Raw genomic sequence first — 24390 nt, 5'->3', positions numbered from 1 at the left:
ATAGAGCGGATTTTTTTTTAAAATAGCCACATGGTAAAGATGAATTCTATAATTGTTTAGTTCATTTTTTTTTTTTGCAACGAGTTAATATTTGTGATTTGGTAAATTTTATCATATTTAGTTTACCTATTGTTGCTAAAAAGAGGGATATATTAACAGGATAAGCTTGTTTTTGTGTTACTTGGTTGTTTTACATTTGCTGTTTTTTTTTCATAGGCATGTATTTTGGGGGCGATACCAGACACGGGGATGCCATAGATATTCTGTGGTAGCCACGACACTTGGCTGGGTAGAGAATTTAAAGTGGCGAAACCCTATAGGCCAGTGTATTCTCCTGATGAGCCCTTGTGTTGGGTTGTTGCCTCTGAATTATTTGTCTTTATTATTTTTTCTATTGTTTGGTAAATGACGACTTATACTTATTGACGACATGACTGCCTGTCCTTGGATTATTCTTTATGGTTGATTGTGTTTGGCTATGCTGTTTGACCTATGTGATTGTATGGATGAGTAGGGTTAAGGCCTCATTCAAGTGCTGGTCTATATTAATCACTTATTTAGGAAAACAGTCTTCCTTTTCTCCTTCTGTCTCTTTTTTTTATGTTTTTGTGCTGTTGCATTGGTGATTTCTCTTTCCATGATATATATTAAATAAAAAAAACTAGTTTTTTTAACTGAAAGTAAGGAGCGACATTAAAACTTAAAACGAGCAGAAATTACTCCGTATATGAAATGGGTTGTCTCCTCCGCAGTTCACGCTCTTTACGCTAAAGTTTGACTCTTTGCCACAATTCTACTTTTTAAAACAACTAAAAACTTTAGCGTAAAGAGCGTGAACTGCGGAGGAGACAACCCATTTCATATACGGAGTAATTTCTGCTCGTTTTAAGTTTTAATGTCGCTCCTTACTTTCAGTTAAAAAAACTAGTTTTTTTTATTTAATTTCTGAACGTTTTTGAATTAATGCATGTTTGATTTTGGCTCTCCGCACATAAATTATTGAAATGAAATTAGTATATTAATTTTTTTTGGCTAAATGGCTTTCTCTTAGTTTTGATCAGACGATTTTGAGAAATACGGGGTGGGGAAGGAGGCCTAGCTGCCCTCCAATTTTTCGGTTACTTAAAAAGGCTACTAGAACTTTTAATATTCAACGAACGTTTTTATTAGTAAAAAATATACGTAACTTAAGAATTAACTTACGTAACAAACTTTTATATTCTTATATTTTTATTATATGTACGAGGGGGTTTGTACCCTCGTTAATACCTCGCTCTTTACACTAAATCGTAAGTTTTGTTCCAATTCTTTAAGAATGACCCCTGAATCAAATAGGCCGTAGAATAAATAGTTGAAATCACTAAAAATATTTTAGCATAAAGAGTGAGGTATTTATCTCCTCCTAAATACCTCGCTCTTTATGCTAAAGTATTTTTAGAACCCTACATATGCGTAATAATCTCTGTTTGTTTTAAATTTCAATGCTATTCCTTACTTTCATTTGAAAAAACGTTTTCATGTTTATTTTTTCATTTTTTTTTTTATAGTAATGCTAGAAAATCCTGCGCCCTTTTCATTGAATTTTTTCCCCCATGGCATATTTCTCCAAGGAAAGATCCTCCCACATAGCCCCCTCCCTCAACCCTACCCCCAAAACCAAAAAAATCCCCCTGAAAACCTCTGTACACTTCCCAATAACCATTATTATATGTAAACACTGGTTGAAGTTTGTAACTTGCAACCCCTCCCCCAGGGAGTGTGGGGGAGTAAGTCATCCCCAAAAACATAGTTATTAAGATTTTCGACTATGCCAAACAAAATGGCTATCTCAAAATTTTGATCCGTTGACTTTGGGAAAAAAATGAGCGTGGGAGGGGGCCTAGATGCCCTCCAATTTTTTCGGTCACTTAAAAAGGGCACTAGAACTTTTCATTTCCGTTAGAATGAGCCCTCTTTCGACATTCTAGGACCACTTGGTCGATACGATGACCCCTGGGGAAAAAAAAAAAAAAAAAACAAAAAAACAAACAAATAAACACGCACCCGTGATTTGTCTTCTGGCAAAAAATGCAAAATTCCACATTTTTGTAGATAGGAGCTTGAAACTTCTACAGTAGGGTTCTCTGATACGCTGAATCTGATGGTGTCATTTTCGTTAAGATCCTACGACTTTTAGGGGGTGTTTCCCCCTATTTTCCTAAATAAGGCAAATTTTCTCAGGCTCGTAACTTTTGATGGCTAAGACTAAACTTGATGAAACTTATATATTTAAAATCAGCATTAAAATGCGATTCTTTTGATGTAGCTATTTATATCAAAATTCAATTTTTTAGAGTTTTGGTTACTATTGAGCCGGATCGCTCCTTACTACAGTTCGTTACCACGAACTGTTTGATATATATTTCTCAAGGCACCACGGAGACACCACATTGGCATTTTCATTTTTTTCTTCTTTTTTTTGACAAAATGGAAATCCCATGACAGTTGAATGACCGTTCAATGTATGTCATTTTTTTCAAATTATTAATACGGGCGGTTGCTCATGCAAAACATGATTATTTTTCAAAAATCATAAATACGACAAGTTCCGCAACAATATACCGGATCATTTAACCCTTAATACAAAAGTTCAAAACTAAAGACTAGAAGCTTGAATAATTAATTTATCAAAACTTGTGAGCAAAAAAGAATATAAGCACCATTTTAATGATTCAATGTTTGATCAATTACTGAACCGAAAACGTCTGATCAAAAATGTTTTATGAATATCTGAACCAAAAGTAAAAACTTTATAATAGTTCTAATGAACAAAGGGGTGCGTAGAGGAAATATTTAGGAGTTTGAACCCCCCCCCCCCCCCTCGAGTATAAAAAAACTGTAATATATGTAGCTGACGTTGCCAGTATCAGGCTAAAGTGAACACTTTCCCTTTAGAACAAACAGAGTAAATAGTCGTAATTCCTTTATTAGTGGTGTTTCAGAAACTAGAACGGACTACATGTGGAGGTCTTTGAGGTGGATTCATTCTAGACCGCTGAGGTTATCCTCAGCGTTTCAGCCAAATCCTAATATCGTTTTTTTTTTTTTTTTTTTTTTTTTTTTTTTTTTTTTTGTGAAGGTTTGCCTTCTCTTTTTCCTCATTTGTTTTCCAGTTTAAGTTAATGTCAGTTAATTGTTTATGTTTCAAGCCAAAGGGCTAGTAAATGTGTAGCCTTAAGAATATATATATATATATATATAAAAAAGTACGATTTAGGATAGATTGCTGATTCACTGTCAGTTTTCAGTCTAAGCTAATATGCTCGACTTGAAGCCGAGACAGTAGTCAAAGCAGAGAAGAGCTTTCCGAAGCATTGCGTCACTGAAGATCGACTACTCGAAGTTGAAAACTTAGAAGAAGTAGGAGAGCTTATTCAGACTTTGTACAACTGAAACTCAACTCACGGGAGTCATGATAACGGTCAAAGTAGGAGCGAGCTTATCGATGCTTTGGATAAATTAGGAGAGAGCTTAATGAAGTTTTTCATAATTAGACCTCAATTACTCAAAATCAAGACAATGTTCGAAGTTTTGAAAGAGAGTCTATCGTATCTTTGTAGGAATAAAATTCGACTACTAGAAGTAGAGAAGGTCAGAAAAGTAGGAGAGATCTTATTAAAGCTTCGCATAATTTTATATTTTTATAATTTTTAAAAGTAGCTTTGTGTTAGTGAAGCTTGACCGCTACAGGTTGAGAATATAGTCAAAGTAGGAGAGAACTTACCGAAGCTTTTTGTAAATGAAGCTCAACTACTAGAAGTCAAGGTGGTAGTCAAAGTAGAATAGAGCCTATCAAAGCTTTTTGTTGGCTTCTAGAAGTTGAGAAGGTAGTCAAAGTAGGAGAGAACTTACCGAAGCTTTTTGTAACTGAAGCTCAACTACTAGAAGTCAAGGTGGTAGTCAAAGTAGAATAGAGCCTATCAAAGCTTTTTGTTGGCTTCTAGAAGTTGAGAAGGTAGTCAAAGTAGGAGAGAACTTACCGAAGCCTTTTGTAACTGAAGCTCAACTACTAGAAGTCAAGGTGGTAGTCAAAGTAGAATAGAGCCTATCAAAGCTTTTTGTTGGCTTCTAGAAGTTGAGAAGGTAGTCAAAGTAGGAGAGAACTTACCGAAGCTTTTTGTAAGTGAAGCTCAACTACTAGAAGTCAAGGTGGTAGTCAAAGTAGAATAGAGCCTATCAAAGCTTTTTGTTGTCTTCTAGAAGTTGAGAAGGTAGTCAAAGTAGGAGAGAACTTACCGAAGCTTTTTGTAACTGAAGCTCAACTACTAGAAGTCAAGGTGGTAATCAAAGTAGAATATTGCCTATCAAAGCTTTTTGTTGGCTTCTAGAAGTTGAGAAGGTAGTCAAAGTAGGAGAGAACTTACCGAAGCTTTTTGTAACTGAAGCTCAACTACTAGAAGTCAAGGTGGTAGTCAAAGTAGAATATCGCCTATCAAAGCTTTTTGTTGGCTTCTAGAAGTTGAGAAGGTAGTCAAAGTAGGAGAGAACTTACCGAAGCTTTTTGTAACTGAAGCTCAACTACTAGAAGTCAAGGTGGTAGTCAAAGTAGAATAGAGCCTATCAAAGCTTTTTGTTGTCTTCTAGAAGTTGAGAAGGTAGTCAAAGTAGGAGAGAACTTACCGAAGCTTTTTGTAACTGAAGCTCAACTACTAGAAGTCAAGGTGGTAATCAAAGTAGAATATTGCCTATCAAAGCTTTTTGTTGGCTTCTAGAAGTTGAGAAGGTAGTCAAAGTAGGAGAGAACTTACCGAAGCTTTTTGTAACTGAAGCTCAACTACTAGAAGTCAAGGTGGTAATCAAAGTAGAATATTGCCTATCAAAGCTTTTTGTTGGCTTCTAGAAGTTGAGAAGGTAGTCAAAGTAGGAGAGAACTTACCGAAGCTTTTTGTAACTGAAGCTCAACTACTAGAAGTCAAGGTGGTAGTCAAAGTAGAATATCGCCTATCAAAGCTTTTTGTTGGCTTCTAGAAGTTGAGAAGGTAGTCAAAGTAGGAGAGAACTTACCGAAGCTTTTTGTAACTGAAGTCCAACTACTAGAAGTCAGGAAGGTAGTTAAATTTGAATAAAGCTTATCAAAGCTTTGTGTAAGTGAAGCCTGACCATTGGCAGTTGAGAAGGTAGTCAAAGTAGTAGAGCTTATCGGAGTTTACTGAAATATAGGTTGTTGTTTTTTAACTGCAATAGAATTATCGATTTTCCCCTGATGTGTAATGTATCAAGTCTCTAGTGTCACAAGTTGTGAAATGTCATAATATTTGTCCCATGTTGAGTGAGCTTAAGTTACAACTGTTAGTGATTGTTTGTAATTTTTTTCAGTGTCCCAAAGAGTCTTGCTCTTTTTGCATAATCCTTCTGCTTCTCTCATTGATAATATTTTTACATCTTTACCTATTCAAGCAAATTTTGCTGTTTTAAGTGATATATTGGATCATTTCCTGCTGGTTTCAGATTTAGCTCTTACTTGTAAAATACCACAGGTAAGTAAGGAACGTCAAGGACGGTTAATAAATAAAATAACATTAAAGCACCTGAATGAAAGCCTTGGACTATTGGATTGGCAGGAGGTAATATCCACGGAGGATACAGATATGGAAACTGATAATTTTCTAAGAAATTTCAATTGCTGCCTTGATTCTAGTTGCCCATTTGTTACGATTAAAATTTGCAGAGAAAAATTTCCTATAAGGCCATGGATAACGTCTGGAATTTTGATATCAGTTAAGAAAAAAAATCAGTTATTTAAAAAGCAGTTAAAGAATCCAACTGACTATAATATTAAAAATTTTAGAATTTTCAAAAATAAATTAACCACAATGATACGTTTGTCAAAACAATTGTATTATAAAAAGTCTTTCGAAGAAGCTGAAAATTCTCCTCGCAAAACGTGGTCTTTAATTAATTATTTTATAAAAAAAGAAAGTAAGTCGAATTTTCCTGAAGTTATTAGTTTAGAAGATGGTTCGACTACTAATAAATCGGAGAAAGTGGCTGATATTTTGAATACTTATTTTGCTAAAATAGGAGAGAAAATTGTTTCATCAGTAATGAACCAGTTTGATTCACGTAGTAATAAACATTTTTCTTCATACCTTCCATCTCCTCAAAGTAATTCAATTTTTCTCGAGCCTATTTCTCATTCTGAAATAACAAAAATAGTGTGTGATCTAAATCCAGGTAATTCAGCGGGAATTGACGGGTCTAGTTCTAAAATTGTTAAAGAAATACTGTCTGCAATAATATTACCATTACAGCATATAATTAATCTTTCATTTAAAACTGGAGTTTTCCCATCTGCTTTTAAAGAAGCGCGGATAGTTCCGCTTCACAAAGGTGACTCTCCTGAAAATCCATCAAATTACCGCCCTATTTCTATTCTGTCAGCATTTTCTAAAATACTTGAGAAGGCAATTTATAAGAGGTTTTATTACTTTCTTAAATCGTCTAATTTCTTCACAAATTCCCAGTTTGGTTTCCGGTCTGGACACAACACTGAACATGCTATCGTTGCTCTCATCCAATATATTCATGAATGCTTAGATAGAAGTGAAATTCCAGCAACAATATATTTAGATTTAAAAAAGCATTCGATACAATATCCCATTGTATTCTTTTTTAGTAAATTGGATAATTGTGGTGTGCGTGGACCGGCGTTGGATCTAGTTAAATCTTATCTTGATAAGAGAAAGCAACGATTAGATGGAGGCAATTTCCTCTCTTCACCTGTACCTCAGTCTTCGAAGGTTGGGGTACCTCAGGGCTCTGTCCTAGGTCCTCTCCTTTTTTTAATTTATATAAATGATTTTCACCGCGCTTTTACATCCCCGTGTCTCAACACACATTTTGCTGATGATACGGCAGTTTCAATTTCTGAAAAGAATGACGAGGAGCTGGAGGCAAAACTGAATACTGCATTTTCTAATGTTCTTGATTGTTGTTCTTCAAATTTTATTGCTTTGAATGTATCAAAAACTAATTTCATAATTTACGGCAGAAAGTCAAATATCTGCCCTCGTATTACCCGAGTTACTTCTTCAAAGTATCTATTATCAATATCTCGTGTGAAAATGATAAAGTACCTTGGAATTGTGATTGACGAAAGCTTATCTTTTAAAACACACATTCAAAATCTACGATTAAAGATTTCAAGCTATGTTGGTTTAATGCGAAGGTTGAAGCTTTGTTTGCCCTACTCTGCTTTACGAAGTATTTATTTTGCTCTGATTCAGACTAATATTAATTATTGTTCTCTAGTATATTTATCTACATTTAAAAGCCATATTAAACCAATACAGATTTTACAAAATAAAGCCCTAAGAATCCTTAAACTTTTTATTCCATCACCTATTGAACTTCCAAATAAGTCTTCTACTGCATCTTTATATACTTATCTAGATATACTTCCAGTCTCTCAACAATTTGCTTTTGGAGCAATTCTTTTCAAAATCAATTATGATATTAAAAAATTACCGCCATATTACCTCCATCAAAGTTTGTTCTCCCAATCACAAGATTTACATAATTATAACACTCGACAAAAAAAGGATATCTACATTGACAAGTATAATACTGAGAGATCTAAATTCGCTCCGTTTGTGTCAATAGCTCGGTGCTGGGATGCTCACAAGACTCTTATTGATAATTTTTCCTCTATTCATTTAATAAAAAGGAAACCTAAATTTCATTTAGTTCAGGATTATTTTTAATTAAGTATCTTTTTAGTAAGGCAAAGTTTTTGTATGGTTCGTTGCTCTGGGTGATTATGGGCCTCTCAGCTATCTTCCAGTATTAATTTATCTATATATATAAAAATAAGTTGTCTGTGGATCTGTGGATCGTGGATCAGGTGACGTCACCTGAAAAAACTGGATCAGGTGACGTCAAAACTGAAAAAAACTAAAAAAAAGGCAAAAACTACAAAAAAAAACTAAAAACTAATAAAACAAATAAAAAAGCTAAAAAACTAAAAAAACTAATAAAAGGCAAAAACTACAAAAAAAAACTAAAAACTAATAAAAAAGCTAAAAAACTAAAAAAACTAAAAAAAGGCAAAACTACAAAAAAAACTAAAAACTAATAAAAAAAATAAAAAAGCTAAAAAACTAAAAAAACTAAAAAAACTAAAAAAAGGTAAAAAACTAAAAAAACTAAAAACTAAAAAAAACTTAAAAAAAGGAAAAAACTGAAAAATAAGCTAAAATAAAGGTAAAAACCAATAAAAAACTAAAAAAAAACTGAAAAAAACTAAAAAAAGGCAAAAACTACAAAAAAAAACTAAAAACTAATAAAAAAAGTAAAAAAGCTAAATAACTAAAAAAACTAAAAAAACTAAAAAAAGGTAAAAAACTAAAAAAAATAAAAAATAAAAAAAAACTAAAAAAAAGGAAAAAACTGAAAAATAAGCTAAAATAAAGGTAAAAACCAATAAAAAACTAAAAAGAAAAAAAGCAAAAAACAAAAAAAAAATTTCATCTAAAAAACTAAAAAAAACTAAAAAAGGTAAAAACTAAAAGAACTAAAAAAGAAAAAAATAAATGACGACACTCAAAAAGAAAGCGACCAGGACAAAAGGAATGTTCGATTAGCAATCAACAAAGCACCGGGACACAGGGAGTATAAATGACGACCAGGACATAAGTAAAAAAAAAAACTAACAAAACTAAAAAGAAGGTAAAAACTACAAAAAAACTAAAAAGAAAAAAAAAACTAAAAAATCTAAAAATCTAAATAAACTAAAAAAGAAAAAAAAAGGAAAAAAATAAAGGAGAAAAACAAAACTTAAAAAAAGGCAAAAACTACAAAAAAAACTAAAAACTAATAAAAAAAGTAAAAAAGCTAAAAAACTAAAAAAACTAAAAAAACTAAAAAAACTAAAAAAAGGTAAAAAACTAAAAAAAATAAAAAATAAAAAAAAAACTAAAAAAAAGGAAAAAACTGAAAAATAAGCTAAAATAAAGGTAAAAACCAATAAAAAACTAAAAAGAAAAAAAGGAAAAAACTAAAAAAAAATTTCATCTAAAAAACTAAAAAAACTAAAAAAGGTAAAAACTAAAAGAACTAAAAAAGAAAAAAATAAATGACGACACTCAAAGAGAAAGCGACTAGGACAAAAGGAATGTTCGATTAGCAATCAACAAAGCACCGGGACACAGGGAGTATATAAATGACGACCAGGACATAAGTAAAAAAAAAAACTAACAAAACTAAAAAGAAGGTAAAAACTACAAAAAAACTAAAAAGAAAAAAAAACTAAAAACTAATAAAAAAACTAAAAAATCTAAAAATCTAAATAAACTAAAAAAGAAAAAAAAGGAAAAAAATAAAGGAGAAAAACAAAACTAAAAAACGAATGTATATACAGACCGGGACACCGGGATACAAATGACGACCGGGACACAGGGAATATAAATGACGACCGGGACACAGGGACACAACTACAACGGGGACACCGGGGGAAACAGGGGGATATAAATGACGACCGGGACACCGGGACAGGGAATGGTCGATTAGCAATCACCATCAACAAAGCTCAAGGGCAATCATTAGAATCATGAGGTATAGATCTGAATACAGATTGTTTTCCCATGGACCATTATATGTTGCATGTTCAAGAGTCGGTAAACCTGACAATCTATTTATATGCAAAGACAATGGGACAGCAAAGAATGTTGTATATTCGCAAGTTTTACGTAGTTAAAACCATATATATATATATATATATATATATATATATATATATATATATATATATATATATCTATCTATATTCACAGGTGGGACATAGGGACACAACTACAATGGCGCGTAACTATTATGGCGCGTAACGACTTACGCGCGCGGGAGGGCTTGGGGGGGGCGCGAAGCGCCCCCACCAACTAGGTGTTGGGGTGGCGCGAAGCGCCACCCCAACAGCTAGTATTTAATAATATGGACATTTTTAATTTCTTCAATAGTATTGAATGATCCTGGGCTAGCTGCTACTTTCATATTATTGTTGTGTTATTGTATCTTTGCCGTCATGTTTATCTTTGTATTGTAGTGTGTTATTATTTTATCTTTGTCTAGGACTAGTTTTTCGAGCTTGTCTCCCCATGGGCCTATGTCATTTAATATATACCTGTATGTGCGATTAATAAATAAATGAACTTGAAATAAATGAACTTGAACTCTTAGTGCGTTATTGTTATGTAAAGAGGGTAAAAATAAATTATTACTCCAGCCAACAAGAGCTAAGGGCTCATATGGCCCTTGTGACGAGGCAAGAAGAGCTAAGAACCAAGAGATCATATGGTATGAGCTCTAGCAAAATTTTATGAATCAATAGATTGATTTAAAAGGAAAATAAGAGGCTTAATGCCGATCGGGATTTAAAATGAGAGCTATGAGTCACGATGTCCTTCTAAATATCAAAATTCATTAGGATCAGATCACCCACTCGTATTTTATAAATACCTAATTTTTTCTAATTTGTCCTCTCCTTTTAGCCCCCCAGATGGTCGAATCTGGGAAAATGACTTTATCAAGTCGATTTGTGCAGCTCCCTGACACGCCTACCAATTTTTATCGTCCTAGCACGTCCAGAAGCACAAAATTCGCCAAATCACTGAACCCCTCCCCCCAACTCCCCCAAAGAGAGCGAATCCACTACGGTTCCGTCAATCACGAATCAAGGACATTTGCTTATTCTATCCACCCAGCTTCATCCCGATTCCCCCACTCCAAGTGTTTTCCAAAATTTCGCCCTCCAACTCCCCCCAATGTCAAAAGAATTGTCAATGACCGATGTCAATAAGAGCTCTGAGACATGAATTCCTTCTAAATGTCAAATTTCATTAAGATCCGATCACCTATTAGTAAGATAAAAATACCCCAATTTTCAAGTTTTCCAAGAATTCCTGTTTCCCCCTCCAAAAAACCCCAATGTCACAGGATAAGGTCGGAATTCAAAATCAGATCTTTAAAGCGCAAGATCCTTCTAAATATCAAATTTCATTAAGATCTGGTCACCCTTTCGTAAGTTACAAATACCTCAATTTTCAAATTTACCCCCCCCCCTCAACTCCACCAAAGTATTTTCTATTTAAGTATTTTCTAAGATTTCTGGTTCCCCCCAACTGCCCAACCCCGCAGTTACTCTGGATCCGGTCATCTGGAGATCTGAGTCACAAGGTCCTTCTAAATATGAAGTTTAATGAAGATCCGATCACTCCTTCGTAAGTTAAAAATACGTCATTTTTTCTAATATTTCAGAATCAACCCCCCCCCCCAATAGAGCAGGTCCGTTCCAATTATGTAAATCACGTATCTAAGACTTCTGCTTATTTTCCCACCAAGTTTCATCCCGACCCCTCCAATCTAAGCGTTTTCCATGACTTCAGGTTCCCCCACCCCAAAATCCCCCCAATGTCACCAGATCCGGTCGGGACTTAAGAGCTTTGAGACACGATATCCTTCGAAATATCAAATTTCATTGAGATCCGATCACCCGTTCGTAAGTTAAAAATACCTCATTTTTTCTAATTTTTCAGAATTACCCCCCCCCCCCAACAACCCCAAAGAGAGCGGATCCGTTCCGGTTATGTCAATCCTGTATCTAGGACTTGTGCTTATTTTTCCCACCAAGTTTCATCCCGATCCCTCCACTCTAAGTGTTTTCCAAGTTTTAGGTTTCCCCCTCCACACTCCCCCCCCCTAATGTTACCAGATCCGGTCGGAATTAAAAACAAGAGTTCTGAGACACGATATCCTTCTAAATATTAAATTTCACTGAGATCCGATCACCCGTTCGTAAGTTAAAAATACCTAATTTTTCTAATTTTTCAGAACTACCCCCCTCCCCCAACTACCCAAAAGAGAGTAGATCCTTTCCGGCTATGTCAATCCTGTATCTAGGACTTGTGCTTATTTTCCCCACCAAGTTTCATCCCGATCCCTCCACTCTAAGTGTTTTCCGAGATTTTAGGTTTCCCCCTCCGGAATCCCTCCACCAATGTCACCAGATCCGGTCAGGATTTAAAATAACAGCTCTGAGACACGATATCGTTCCAAACATCAAATGTCATAAAGATCTGATCAACCATTCGTAAGTTAAAAATACTTCAATTTTTCTATTTTATTCTGAATTAACGGGCCCTCCACTCCCCCCCCCCAGATGGTCAATTTTCTAATTTAATCTGGTCCGGTCCCTCATACGCCTGCCAAACTGCATCATCCTAGCTTACCTGGAAGTGCCTAAGGTAGCAAAACCGGGACCGACAGACCGACAGAATTTGTAATTGCTATATGTCACTTGGTTAATACCAAGTGCCATAAAAAGGTAGTCTTGTTGGTAAAAGTAGAAAATTGTTTATCAAAGCTTTGTACAACTATAGTCCGACTACTCAAAGTCGAGATGGCGGTCAAAGTAGAAGAAACCTTATTGCAGCTTTGCACTATTGAAGCTCGACTACTAAAAGTCGGAACGGTGATAAAGATAGAGGAGCTTATCGAAGCTTTGTATAACTATAGTCTGACTACTCAAAGTCGAGATGGTTTTCAAAGTACAAGAAAACTTATTGAAGCTTTGTACTATTGAAGCTCGACTACTAAAAGTCAAGTTAGAAGAGCTTGTCGAAGCTTTGTATAACTATAGTCCGACGAATCAAAGTCGAGATGGTGGTCAAAGTAGAAGAAACCTTATTGAATCTTTGCACTATTAAAGCTCGACTACTAGAAGTTGGAATGGTGATCAAGGTAGAAGAGCTTATAAAAGCTTTGTATAACTATAGTCCGACTACTCAAAGTCGAGACGGTGGTCGAAGTAGAAGAAACCTTATTGAAGCTTTGCACTATTGAAGCTCGACTACTAAAAGTCGGAAGGGTGATCAAGGTAGAAGAGTTTACCGAAGATTTGTACAATTGAAGTTCATTTAATCAAAGTTGAAGTTCGTTTACTCGATACTGTTCGAGGCAGTAGAAAGCTCGCTGAAGCTTTGTATAATGGACTGAATTGTTTCTATAGAATTACCTACAAAAAAATCTACAAAGGGAACATACAAATAAAATGAGGGACAATACAAGTCAATTCCTATTTACAACAGCGTGATTAAAAACAGGCTGGAACTTTTAATTATTTGAATAACGAATAAAAAAAATTGTATAACAAACCCAAAACAAGTTGGAAGATCATAATCAAATGCCAAAAATGAAATAAAATTTGTGAGAAATCAACGTGCTTCGGCTCAAGAGAATTAAAAGACCTTCGATTTGTATCTGATTTTAATCAATTTGATATAGGTCATACGGAAATTTATTAACAAGAAGATTGTTTCAATTTGCTAGAATTTCATATCAGAAGACAACTCAAAGACAATATTACATAGCGTTTACCCTGTCTTATGTTTTCTTGTGTGGATTGCCATGCTGGACTTGATTAAGAACGGCAATAATAGTTTATGAAATGCAATCTTTTTTTCATTTTTTCTCCTTTTTTGCATAGCATTTGTGTTTTTTTCTAATCTTTTTGTATTTATAGGCTTAAGGTAGTTTTTGGTTTTTTCTGTACTTTTTCTCATTGACAAAAAAAGGTTTCCGGATGTGAAGTCGAAACAGAAGAATTTTATTTGGACAAAAATTCCTTTGTTTTTAAAGATCACTTTCTTATCAGAAGTTTTACCCATTTTTCAATATATTCATTTAATTTTAATCATAAATGAAAAGGTAGTGTGGTCTAAGAAATTTTATATAGGAGAGAACCAATATGACACATGTCGTACACGTCATATTTCGTCCCCTTTCCAGCCTAAACTCAAAAATGATGTTATCTAATTTGGTAAGACGTTTTCGTCATAGGTTTTGGTCATAATGTGGTTCGATCCCGCTTTCTAGGGCTGTAATGAGAGAAAAGTTGAGATGGCTAGGGCACGTTCTGCGGATGAAGGATGCCAGATTGCCAAAGATTGTCCTTTTTGGTCAACCGTCAAGAGCTAAACGGAAAGCAGGTCGTTTGTGGTTGGGATGGGAGGATGTCGTAAAAAGATTTAAGGGAAATGAGTAATTCTGGGGGTGTAAAGAGGGGTGCTTTGAATAGATTGGGACAGAGGAGGAGCATACGCAGCTGTGCCGGCCAAAGCTGGTTTGATGCTGCGGTGGGCTGTTAGTAGTAGTAGTAGTAGTAGCATTTGTTTCAATGGTATGAAAGCGGTTTTAGATTTCGAAATGAAACTGCAAACGGTTTCATGGTGAAACCGTCTTTTATATTGATTAAAGGAAAAAAAGTGTTTTTAACTGAAAGTAAGGAGCGACATTAAAACTTAAAACGAAAAGAAATTACTCCGTATTACTGTAGAAAGAAATTACTCCTCAATGCCCCGCTCTTTACGCTAAAATTTTTACTGTTTTAAAAAGTGGAGTTGAGAGAAAGTCAAACTATAGCGTAAAGAGCGGGGCGTTGAGGAGGGAACAGCCTTTTTCATACACTGGGGATGTAAGCACAAATAATGACCCGACAAATGTTTAATAACTGTTAATTAGTCAGCAACAGGAATAAACATTATTATGCATGACTTGGTCGTTTTACTTGATTTGATTCAATTAGTGTATGTTTTTTTTTTTTATTCAGAAGAAACCTTGAACCATGTCCAAGAATTTTTTGAATATAACACCATACAGAATACTTTTCCTTGTATTAAACAGGATGGATAAATTATAAATATTAATTATAATTTTAAAATAAATAAATTATAAAATTAATTAATTATAAATTATAAATTAGGCACGTAGAACCTAAACAGGATGAGAACTAAAAACGGATGCTGGACTAAAACGCATACATCATGACGAGGGTCAATATTTAAGAATGCCTTCCCTAGACTGCAAAAGGGTTATAACTTTGTTTACTCGAGTCTCTCAGAAGCCAACTTGACGAAGCCCTTTTTTAATATTTTTTTTTTTGCAGTTTTAGCGTTAGGCATATATATATATATATATATATATATATATATATATATATATATATATATATATATATATATATATATATATATATATATATATATATATATATATATATATATATATATATATATATATATATATATATATATATATATATATATATATATATATATATATATATATATATATATATATATATATATATATATATATATATATATATGTATATATATGTATATATATGTATATATATATATATATATATATATATATATATATATATATATATATATATATATATATATGTTAATATATATATATATATATATATATATATATATATATATATATATATATATATATATATATATATATATATATATATATATATATATATATATATATATATGTTAATATATATATATATATATATATATATATATATATATATATATATATATATATGTTAATATATATATATATATATATATATATATATATATATATATATATATATATATATATATATATATATATATAAATCTAACCTTTTGAATGAAAGATGTAAAGCCTAACAGGCCAGCCATGACAAAAAAAAAGCAAAAAACTAAAATAAACTATGAAGTTACTTAATTACTTAAATAATTACTTAAAATATTAAAGCAAAATATGAAAATATAAAATAATCAAAAGGAGATTATTTTAAATAAAATTAATGCAAAAATAAATATTATGAATCATATTTTCAGCTATCTATGTTTAATATAACAGGTCAAATTAGCCAAACCCTGAATAAACGTACTACAGAGTATTTCTATGGTAAAATACACAAATTAAATTCAGGAAGTCAGATTCAGCACAATTCAGGAAGCAAGAATTAACAAAATTCAGTAGGTCAGATGGGTAGTGCGTTAAATGAAGAGCAGCAAAGAATCTTCTCCTTAAACTACTGTTTCCACTAAAAAATGAATATAACAGTTCATGAAATATTCAAGGAATGAATATTACGGTTACTTTTGTTGTTTTATAATGGTAGCGGCCAGTTGTAAAACTAAGTAATTGTACATTAGGTATTTTATGTTAGTCTGTTTTGTTTTATATATACTTTTTAGTTTATAGTTGTTGTTTTTTCTCTACACTGAAAACGCCTTATTCTATACGGGCGAAATATTCATTTCATTTCTTTTCGTGTTCATTTACCGGCAATAGACCCGTTTGTTGTTTTTATTCATTTCTTTGTTTTTTTAACCTTTTGAAGTCAACTCTACAAGAAGAGAAAAGACACTGAATAAAAAAATCAGGCAAAATGAATAAGACAATTCACCGATTGGATTGGACAAATATTCTTTGCTGGACAGGTTATCTTAAATTAGACTTAAGACAAAAAAATTAGACTTAAAAAATTAAGACGAAAAAAATTAGACAAAATTAAATTAGACTTGGGAAAAATGTTGATTGCATCTTTTAATATTAAGTGGATTATTAAGTGGAATATTAATAGTAAGTAATATAAATTGGACTTGAGGTAATATATCTTTATCTCTGTTTACACTTTATCTGTCATCTGTATACATGATCATATCTGTTTTCTTTTCTTTGTTTGATACGTTTTCTGTACCTCTCCCTCCAATTAAAAATACCCCCCACCCCCGAAAAAATCATAAATAGGCCTACGCCCTTACACTTGCCTGATTGAATTTTTAACTTAATGGAGTTACAAGGATAAATAGTGAAAAATAATAAGGACAATGAGAAAAAAAACAACAATAAATCACATCGATTATTTTATCATTAAACAGCGAAATTTTTAACATTATATACTCAGTAATATACTTATATACGAAATGTAAAGAAAACTAACCCACTGACGGGATGGGGTGTAATAGACCCATAAAATACTAGCAAGGCTTAGCTTCCCTTTCTATTAAGAAAAAAAGAAAACCCCTCTTCACTTTATAATATACTACAAAACAAAAGACATCCAGCTTCTATATATTTTTTCTTACCAGTAATACATAAACTGAAATCCCTCCGCTATTTTCAATCTTCTGGAAAGAACTAAAAGCCTCCCATCATTTCACATTCTTATATCGCATAACAACATGGTTCTGTATAAGGCCGCATCCATGGGGAAGGGCGGGGTGGTATCCAGTTTGAAAAAAAACAACAAAAGAGTTCATTCTAAAGTCAGCTGAAGAATAATCCGCACCCTCTAACACATAAGAAAATACTAAAAGTTGAAATCCCTCCGCTATTTTCTGAAATCCGCTATAAACTGAAATCCCTCCGCTATTTTCAATCTTCTGGAAAGAACCAAAAGCCTCCCACAATTTCACATTCTTATATAGCATAACAACATGGTTTTGTATAAGGCCGCATCCATGGAGAAGGGCGGGGTGGTATCCAGTTTGAAAAAAAAAATGAGTTCATTCTAAAGTCAGCTGAAGAATAATCCGCACCCTCTAACATATGAAAATACTACCAGTTCTTGAAATCTATTGTAAAAGCTGATTGTTCCTTTAGAACAAAGAAAATACTAACTAACTTTTTAGTTTTAGTTTACTAACTAATTTTACAAACTAATTTTTAATTTTTAGTTGGAAATTTTAAATTTTCTCCGCCGTTTATTCTATGGACTTGGTCCATTTTGTGTCTGAACAGTTCATTTAGCTTATCGTATAAAACAAATTGAAAATTTAAACATACAAATTACTGTGGATAATAGTTATATTCCACAAAAGTATGGCAATTTTTTATATTAATAAAAAGAACTTTTCGAAAAAGAAGTTTATCAAAGAAAAGTAAAGAGTCATATTAAACTGAAGACCAGTAGAAATGAAGTTCTATAATAATTCAAACTCAAAACCACAAGAGATTATTATTAAAAGGTAAATGAAATCCAAAAAGAACAGAAATTAAAATAAATGATCATATCAAACATAAATACTGAAATAGATGAATAAACAAATTAGAGAATAAGAAATTGAAAGGAACAAAAACTACTACGAAGAGGAGTTTGACTACTGCCCCCTTGCCCCTCCCCTAACCGTAAAAGTTCTAAAGCCTATTGCGTCATTTACTTTTATCAAAATGTATATGTATTTTGAACAGTGTATTCCAATTTTTCATTGCTTGGACGACAAGAAACAAATAAATCACTATAGTAATCAAGATAACTGGAAAGAACTAACGGAAATAAACTGAATTTTTAGAGTGGTAAAAGGTAATTCGATAAAAACGAAAACAAAATAAAATTATTTTCCGACTTTAGTAATTAATACAGACAAGCACTTGAACATGAATCACCTGTCCATTCACCTGACCCGTCCAACAATTCCTGGTAATATCAGCATTGAAGATTGTAGTTCACTGTAATTTTATTGTATTTTTCAATGTTATAAATATATATAAAAAAATATTTATAATAGATTTGCATCCTTCATCCTCGACATTCACAAAATGTTTTAACTACATGCCTTTAGCCGTTTTTGAGATATTGCAGATATGCCATTTTGACAACCAGAAGGAATATGGTGTCTTTTGATTTAGTTCAACATCCCAATCGACATTTTCTGAAAGTTTCAACTTAATAATTTTAGTCGTTCCTGAGATATCACAGCTACGCTCATTAACAATGGGGAAAGCACACAGTAATCCTACAGTTTCAGATGTCACAGATGGTAGACTTGAAAAAAGAGCCGTAACTACGCAGTCACCCTCCCGCTGAACCGCGATGGCAGATAAGAGGCCTGACAAATTCGTTATTTCACCTAAGTGTTTCAACATATCTACATTTCCCCCTTAGTAGTGGGCTTGTATCCAAAGCGCAAGGCTCCGAACTTTGAAGCTGATCAGAAATCAACTCTCATTTTATACGTGAAGACGACAATTAGGAATCGATGAATGGTTTTAGGCACTCTTTTGAACAACTGTACATGAAACTAGAAGCAGTGCGAAAAATGTGTTCTTGTTCATTTTTATAAATTTAAAAACTTTAAACTTAAAAAATAGTTTTAACTTTGAGTTTAAACTTTAAACATAACTTTAACAAGAGCTAAAAGCTCATATGGCATTTGTGACGAGGCGAGAAGAGCTAAGAGCCAAGAGATCATATGGTATGAGCTCTAACAAAATTCTATGAATCAATAGATTGATTTAAAAAGGAAAATAAGAGGCTTAATGCCGGTCAGGATTTAAATAAGAGCTCTGAGTCACGATGTCCTTCTAAATATCAAAATTCATAAAGATCCGATCACCCACTCGTAAGTTATAAATACCTAATTTTTTCTAATTTTTCCTCTCCCTTTAGCCCCCCAGATGGTCGAATCTGGGAAAACGACTTTATCAAGTCAAATTGTGCAGCTCCCTGACACGCCTACCAATTTTCATCGTCCTAGCATGTCCAAAAGTACCAAACTCTCCAAATCACTGAACCCTTCCCCCAACTCCCCCAAAGAGAGTGAATCCAGTACGATTCTGTCAATCACGTATCAAGGATATTTGTTTATTCTATCCACCTAGTTTCATCCCGATTCCTCCACTCCAAGTGTTTTTCCAAGATTTCCCCCTCCAACTCCCCCCCAACGTCAAAAGATCTGGTTGGGATTTGAAATAAGAGCCCTGAGACATGAATTCCTTCTAAAAATCAAATTTCATTAAGATCCGATATTCTATTCGTAAGATAAAAATACCCCAATTTTCACGTTTTCCAAGAATTCTGGTTTCCCCCTTCAACTCCCCCCAATGTCGCAGGATCTGGTCCGAATTTAAAATTAGAACTTTAAAGCACAAGATCCTTCTAAATATCAAATTTCATTAAGATCTGGTCACCTTTTCGTAAGTTACAAATACCTCAATTTTCAAAATTACCCCCCCCCCTCCCGCACCAATTCCACCAAAGAGAGCAGATCCGGTCCGGTTATGTCAGTCACGTAAATTAGACAGGTTTCTATTCTTCCCATCCAGTTTCATCCTGATCTCACCGCTTTAAGTATTTTCTAAGATTTCCGGTCCCCCAACTGCCCCCCCCCCCCCCCCAATTACTCTTGATCTGGTGGAGATTTAAAATAAGAGCTCTAAGACACCATTTCCTTCTAACTGTCAAATTTCATTGAGATCCGATCACCCGTTCGTAAGTTAAAAATACCTCATTTTTTTAATTTTTCAGAAGTATCTGGTCTGGTCAATTTAATCTGGTCCGGTCCCTGATACGCCTGCCAAATTTCATCGTCCTAGCTTACCTGGAAGTGCCTAAAGTAGCAAAACCGGGACCGACAGACAGACAGACCGACATAATTTGCGATTGCTATATGTCACTTGGTTAATACCAAGTGCCATAAAAAAGGGGAGAATACTATCAAAAAGGGATGCGATGTTGACACAAATTTCACGCTCGAAGTCAACATGTTTAAAAACCCTAGGGATATGACCAAAATGCAAATAATCGGAAATTATGACAATGGGGGGGGGGGGGTGTCTTCAAACTCCATTAAAACTAAATTTTTGTTTTCAAGTTCAAGTTTCAAGTTCAACTGGGGTTTATCTTAAAAAGAAAACGAAATAAAATAACATGAAAGACATTACTCTGTCACAATATCGGGGTCAAGACCCATTAAAATAAGATTCATCACTATCACACAGAACAGCTCTCACTTCACTACCAAGACAACTACACACCTCCTCCACAATTACTTAATATTACGTTAACTATCGGGTTCCTCCCTCCCTTCCCGGGAGCAAAATCACCTCAACTATTTAACTATAAAAAATTGAAATAATCTTAAATACTAAACTTATCAAACAGTTCGTGGTAACGAAGTGTATTAAGGAGCGACCCGGCTCAATAGTAACCAAAACTCTAAAAAATTGAATTTTGATACCAATAGCTACATCAAAAGAATCGCATTTTAATGCTGATTTCAAATATATAAGTTTCATCAAGTTTAGTCTGACCCATCAAAAGTTACGAGCCTGAGAAAATTTAACATATTTTAGAAAATAGGGGGAAACACCCTCTAAAAGTCATAAAATCTTAACGAAAATTACACCATCAGATTCAGCGTATCAGAGAACCCTACTGTAGCAATTTCAAGCTCCTATCTACAAAAATGTGGAATTTTGTATTTTTTGCCAGAAGGCAGATCACGAATGCGTGTTTCTTTGTTTGTTTGTTTGTTGTTGTTTTTTCCAGGGGTGATCGTATCGACCCAGTTGTCCTAGAATGTTGCGAGAGGGCTCATTCTAACGTAACTGAAAAGTTCTAGTGCCCTTTTTAAGTGACCAAAAAATTTGGAGGGCACCTATGCTTCCTCCCATGCTATTATTATTTTCAGTGCACACCTATGGATTGAATCAAGTCTCTTCAGGTGTGATTTAAACGTTGACTCGCAAATTGTTGCACAATATTGACGATGTGGTTTCAGAAGTCCGTTGTGAAGTAGACGAAGTTTTTTTGTGGAAAGGTGTGTTTCAGTTTCCTGATCATTCCAACATTTCGGGAGAGCTTCAATACCACAGCCTGGATGTGGTGTGAAAAGGAGAGGTTTTTGTTCAGAAGTACACACTGGTAAAACCAGTTCTAGTCACCTAATCGTTCCTCGAGAAATAGTAATTCCAGTTATCTATGGATGAACAGATCTGATCGTCGAAAAGAAGAGAATACACGATTTGTCAACATTAATTACAAGTCGATTTACATCCATCCATATTTAAGTTTCCTCCAAGATGACTTGAGTTTACTCTGGAATCCTGACATGCCGGTATCACAGGAGGCCATTGTAGTGTCATCTGCGAATGCCACCAGTTCATCAGAGTCACTGAAGTCCTGAATTTTGGGTTTAGGACATGACTTAGGTCAATCACCTGAACTAAAAATAACAGTGGACCTAGGATCAATCCTTGCGGAACTCCGAAGTTAACCACGATATTGTTCAACGGACCTTCTCCTATGTAAATGCACCGGTTGTTAAGGTAGGACTGGTCCATTCCGATGCTTCTCCTCTAACTCCGATATAACTTAATTTTAATAGTAGAATTTGACAATTTTTACAGTCAAACGCTTTTTTTAATGTCAAGCAGCTGGCAGACAGCAGCCGGCACAAGTCCCAGGTCAAGTACTTTATTTGTAAATAAACTCAGTGACGTCAGCGCATCCTTTGTTGAATGTCCTGGTCTGCATCCGAATGGCCGTTGGTTTAAGAATCCCTCCAATTCAAGAAAAAGTAAAGTTGGTTCTTTATAGGCCTTTCAAAGACTCTGGAAAACACTGAGAGAATTGAGATGGGTCGAAAGTTGGAAGGGTTATCTTGAGGGCCCCCTATTATCTAGCCTCTATTAATATAGTTAAACTATTAATATATTTAGTCAGATACCATACTGCCAGACGATGAGGCATTCGTCCCTAAGCAAATATAAGGAAAATTAATATTTATTAACGAAAATTAAATAGCTTATAAAATGAAACAAGCTTTTCAAATGCAAGAAAAATAGACATAAAAAATCAAAACTAGCAGAAATTATCTTTTTTATGATGAGACTACCATCCCATTCCTCTCAGTCCCCCACTCTTATAACGGAGTAATCATTTGTGCTTTCATTAAAGCATTTTAAAACAAAACGTAGAGCGAGTTGCTAAATGCATATGATCTATTTTGCAGATTGCTTTTAACAGCATTTGGACCATTGAAACTTGAAACTACCCATCTAGACTTCTCAAACATGTTGAATTTGGTAGTATAACTTTTATTATCATCGTATACGGGGATGTTTTCCGCCTTTCTCTAAATTTATTCACTTTTTCTTTAGCCAATTACTCACGACGGAGGAATTCCAATTGAAAAGATTTGGCCATCCTTCAAATAAAAGAAATTGAGCCATTAAAATATCGGCACTTTGCGCCCCTATCTTACTGACTATATTTTTTTTTACCGACTCTGTAGATAAATTGGGATGTCGCCGACCCTCCCCCATATGTGATACTCCTGGGCATACTTTTAGTATCATGATAAAGCATCATAGCATAATAGCCCAAAAACTAGCTTCGCCGGCTCTTTCCTGGCTCCCTCCAGTCACTTAGACTTTCAGGCCTTGAGTTTGCAGTCACTTCACTCAGACGGTTCGCTTTAAATCATGACTTCGATCAGTCAATTTTCCGTTTTTTTTTCTTTACTTCCGTTGAAAATCTTATCTATTTATTTTAGTTCTGAATTACTTTCGTGGTTCCAAGGAGGCTAAAAATCAAGCAGTCTTCTAATAGCTGAGTAAAGTCAAATGTTGCTGACGAAAAAAACCCCAGCAGTCCTCCCAGAAACTGCTGGCATTTGCTATTGATAGCCAACAAAGTATTTCTTACCATTATGGGAGACACAAGCATACTGGCTACAAGAACAACTGAGCTATTTTTAATCCCCCATAACCTCCCTCCCAGAAACTACCTGCATTTGCTACTGATAACCAACAAAGCATTTCTTACCATTATGGGAGACACAAGCATACTGGCTACAAGAATAACAGAGCTGTTTTCGACAAGACCTGTTGCTGCTAGAAGACCTGCACAGAGAAGAAAAACTGAATAGTCGAAGTTGATAGTCCCAGCCATTCGAGAACCGTCGACAACCTGTTGCACAGCAAAACGTGACTTCAATGTCTTCAGAAAATCTGATGGCTCACTCTCTTGTTTTCTAAGTAAAGATATTAAAAAGGATGGGGTTTATTGAGGAAATAAGAACAATTACATGCTACAAATATCAAGATCTTCAATGCAGAAACATTTTGCTGCAAAAACTGAAGCTTGGAAACAGTATACTAAGAAAGTAAAAACATAATGAAAGCAAAATAAGCAAAAACAATAATGACAAATCAGTATTGATATGCTTCAAAATATATACTATAGTGTTACAGTTGATACACAATATAGTGTTGCAGCTTTTTAGACTTTTTACTTGATAAAAAGTCGAAAGCTATTGAGGATACTATGTAAAAAAGTTGAAGTCTATTAGCTTTTCCAGTTAAATATAAAAAATAAACAAACGAAAAATGCCTAAAACAGAAAAGATATCAATAGTTCAACGTGGATGCATCATTGATAAGCGAAAATGAATACGACAGCTTAAAACTCGACTGAACCTAACAAACGATGCAGAATGTTTACATTTTACTAGTTGTTGTTTTTTTAACTAGTTGTTTAGTTAAGTACATTTTACTGGAAGTTATTTTACATTTTACTAGTTGTTTAGTACATTTTAAAAGTTGTTTAGTTAAGTTTTTATAACTGTTATTAGGTGTTACGATAAAAAATATGTTGGATATATTAATAGTTGTTTTTAAGTATTATTAGTTGTTAGGATACAAAATATATAAGAGATGCATTAGTTATTTTTTAAGTGATAAGGTCAAAAATTATATCCTCAAAACCTACTTATG

General features: G+C 33.8%; 1 protein-coding gene across 4 annotated transcripts in view; it reads right to left on the bottom strand.

Annotated features, from left to right (window-relative positions):
* Positions 1–24390, bottom strand: part of LOC136032262 (uncharacterized) — a 137135-nt gene that overhangs the window by 48322 nt on the left and 64423 nt on the right. For all 4 annotated transcript variants that reach the window (XM_065712509.1, XM_065712510.1, XM_065712512.1 and 1 more), the window contains exon 5: positions 23441–23648. In XM_065712509.1, the coding sequence (XP_065568581.1) occupies positions 23441–23648 (208 nt within the window). The remainder of the gene's footprint in view (positions 1–23440; positions 23649–24390) is intronic.

This window comes from Artemia franciscana, chromosome 10 (genome assembly GCF_032884065.1).
Source record: "Artemia franciscana chromosome 10, ASM3288406v1, whole genome shotgun sequence".
In the NCBI taxonomy this organism is placed as follows: domain Eukaryota; kingdom Metazoa; phylum Arthropoda; class Branchiopoda; order Anostraca; family Artemiidae; genus Artemia; species Artemia franciscana.
This window is presented reverse-complemented; position numbering and strand designations above follow the sequence as displayed.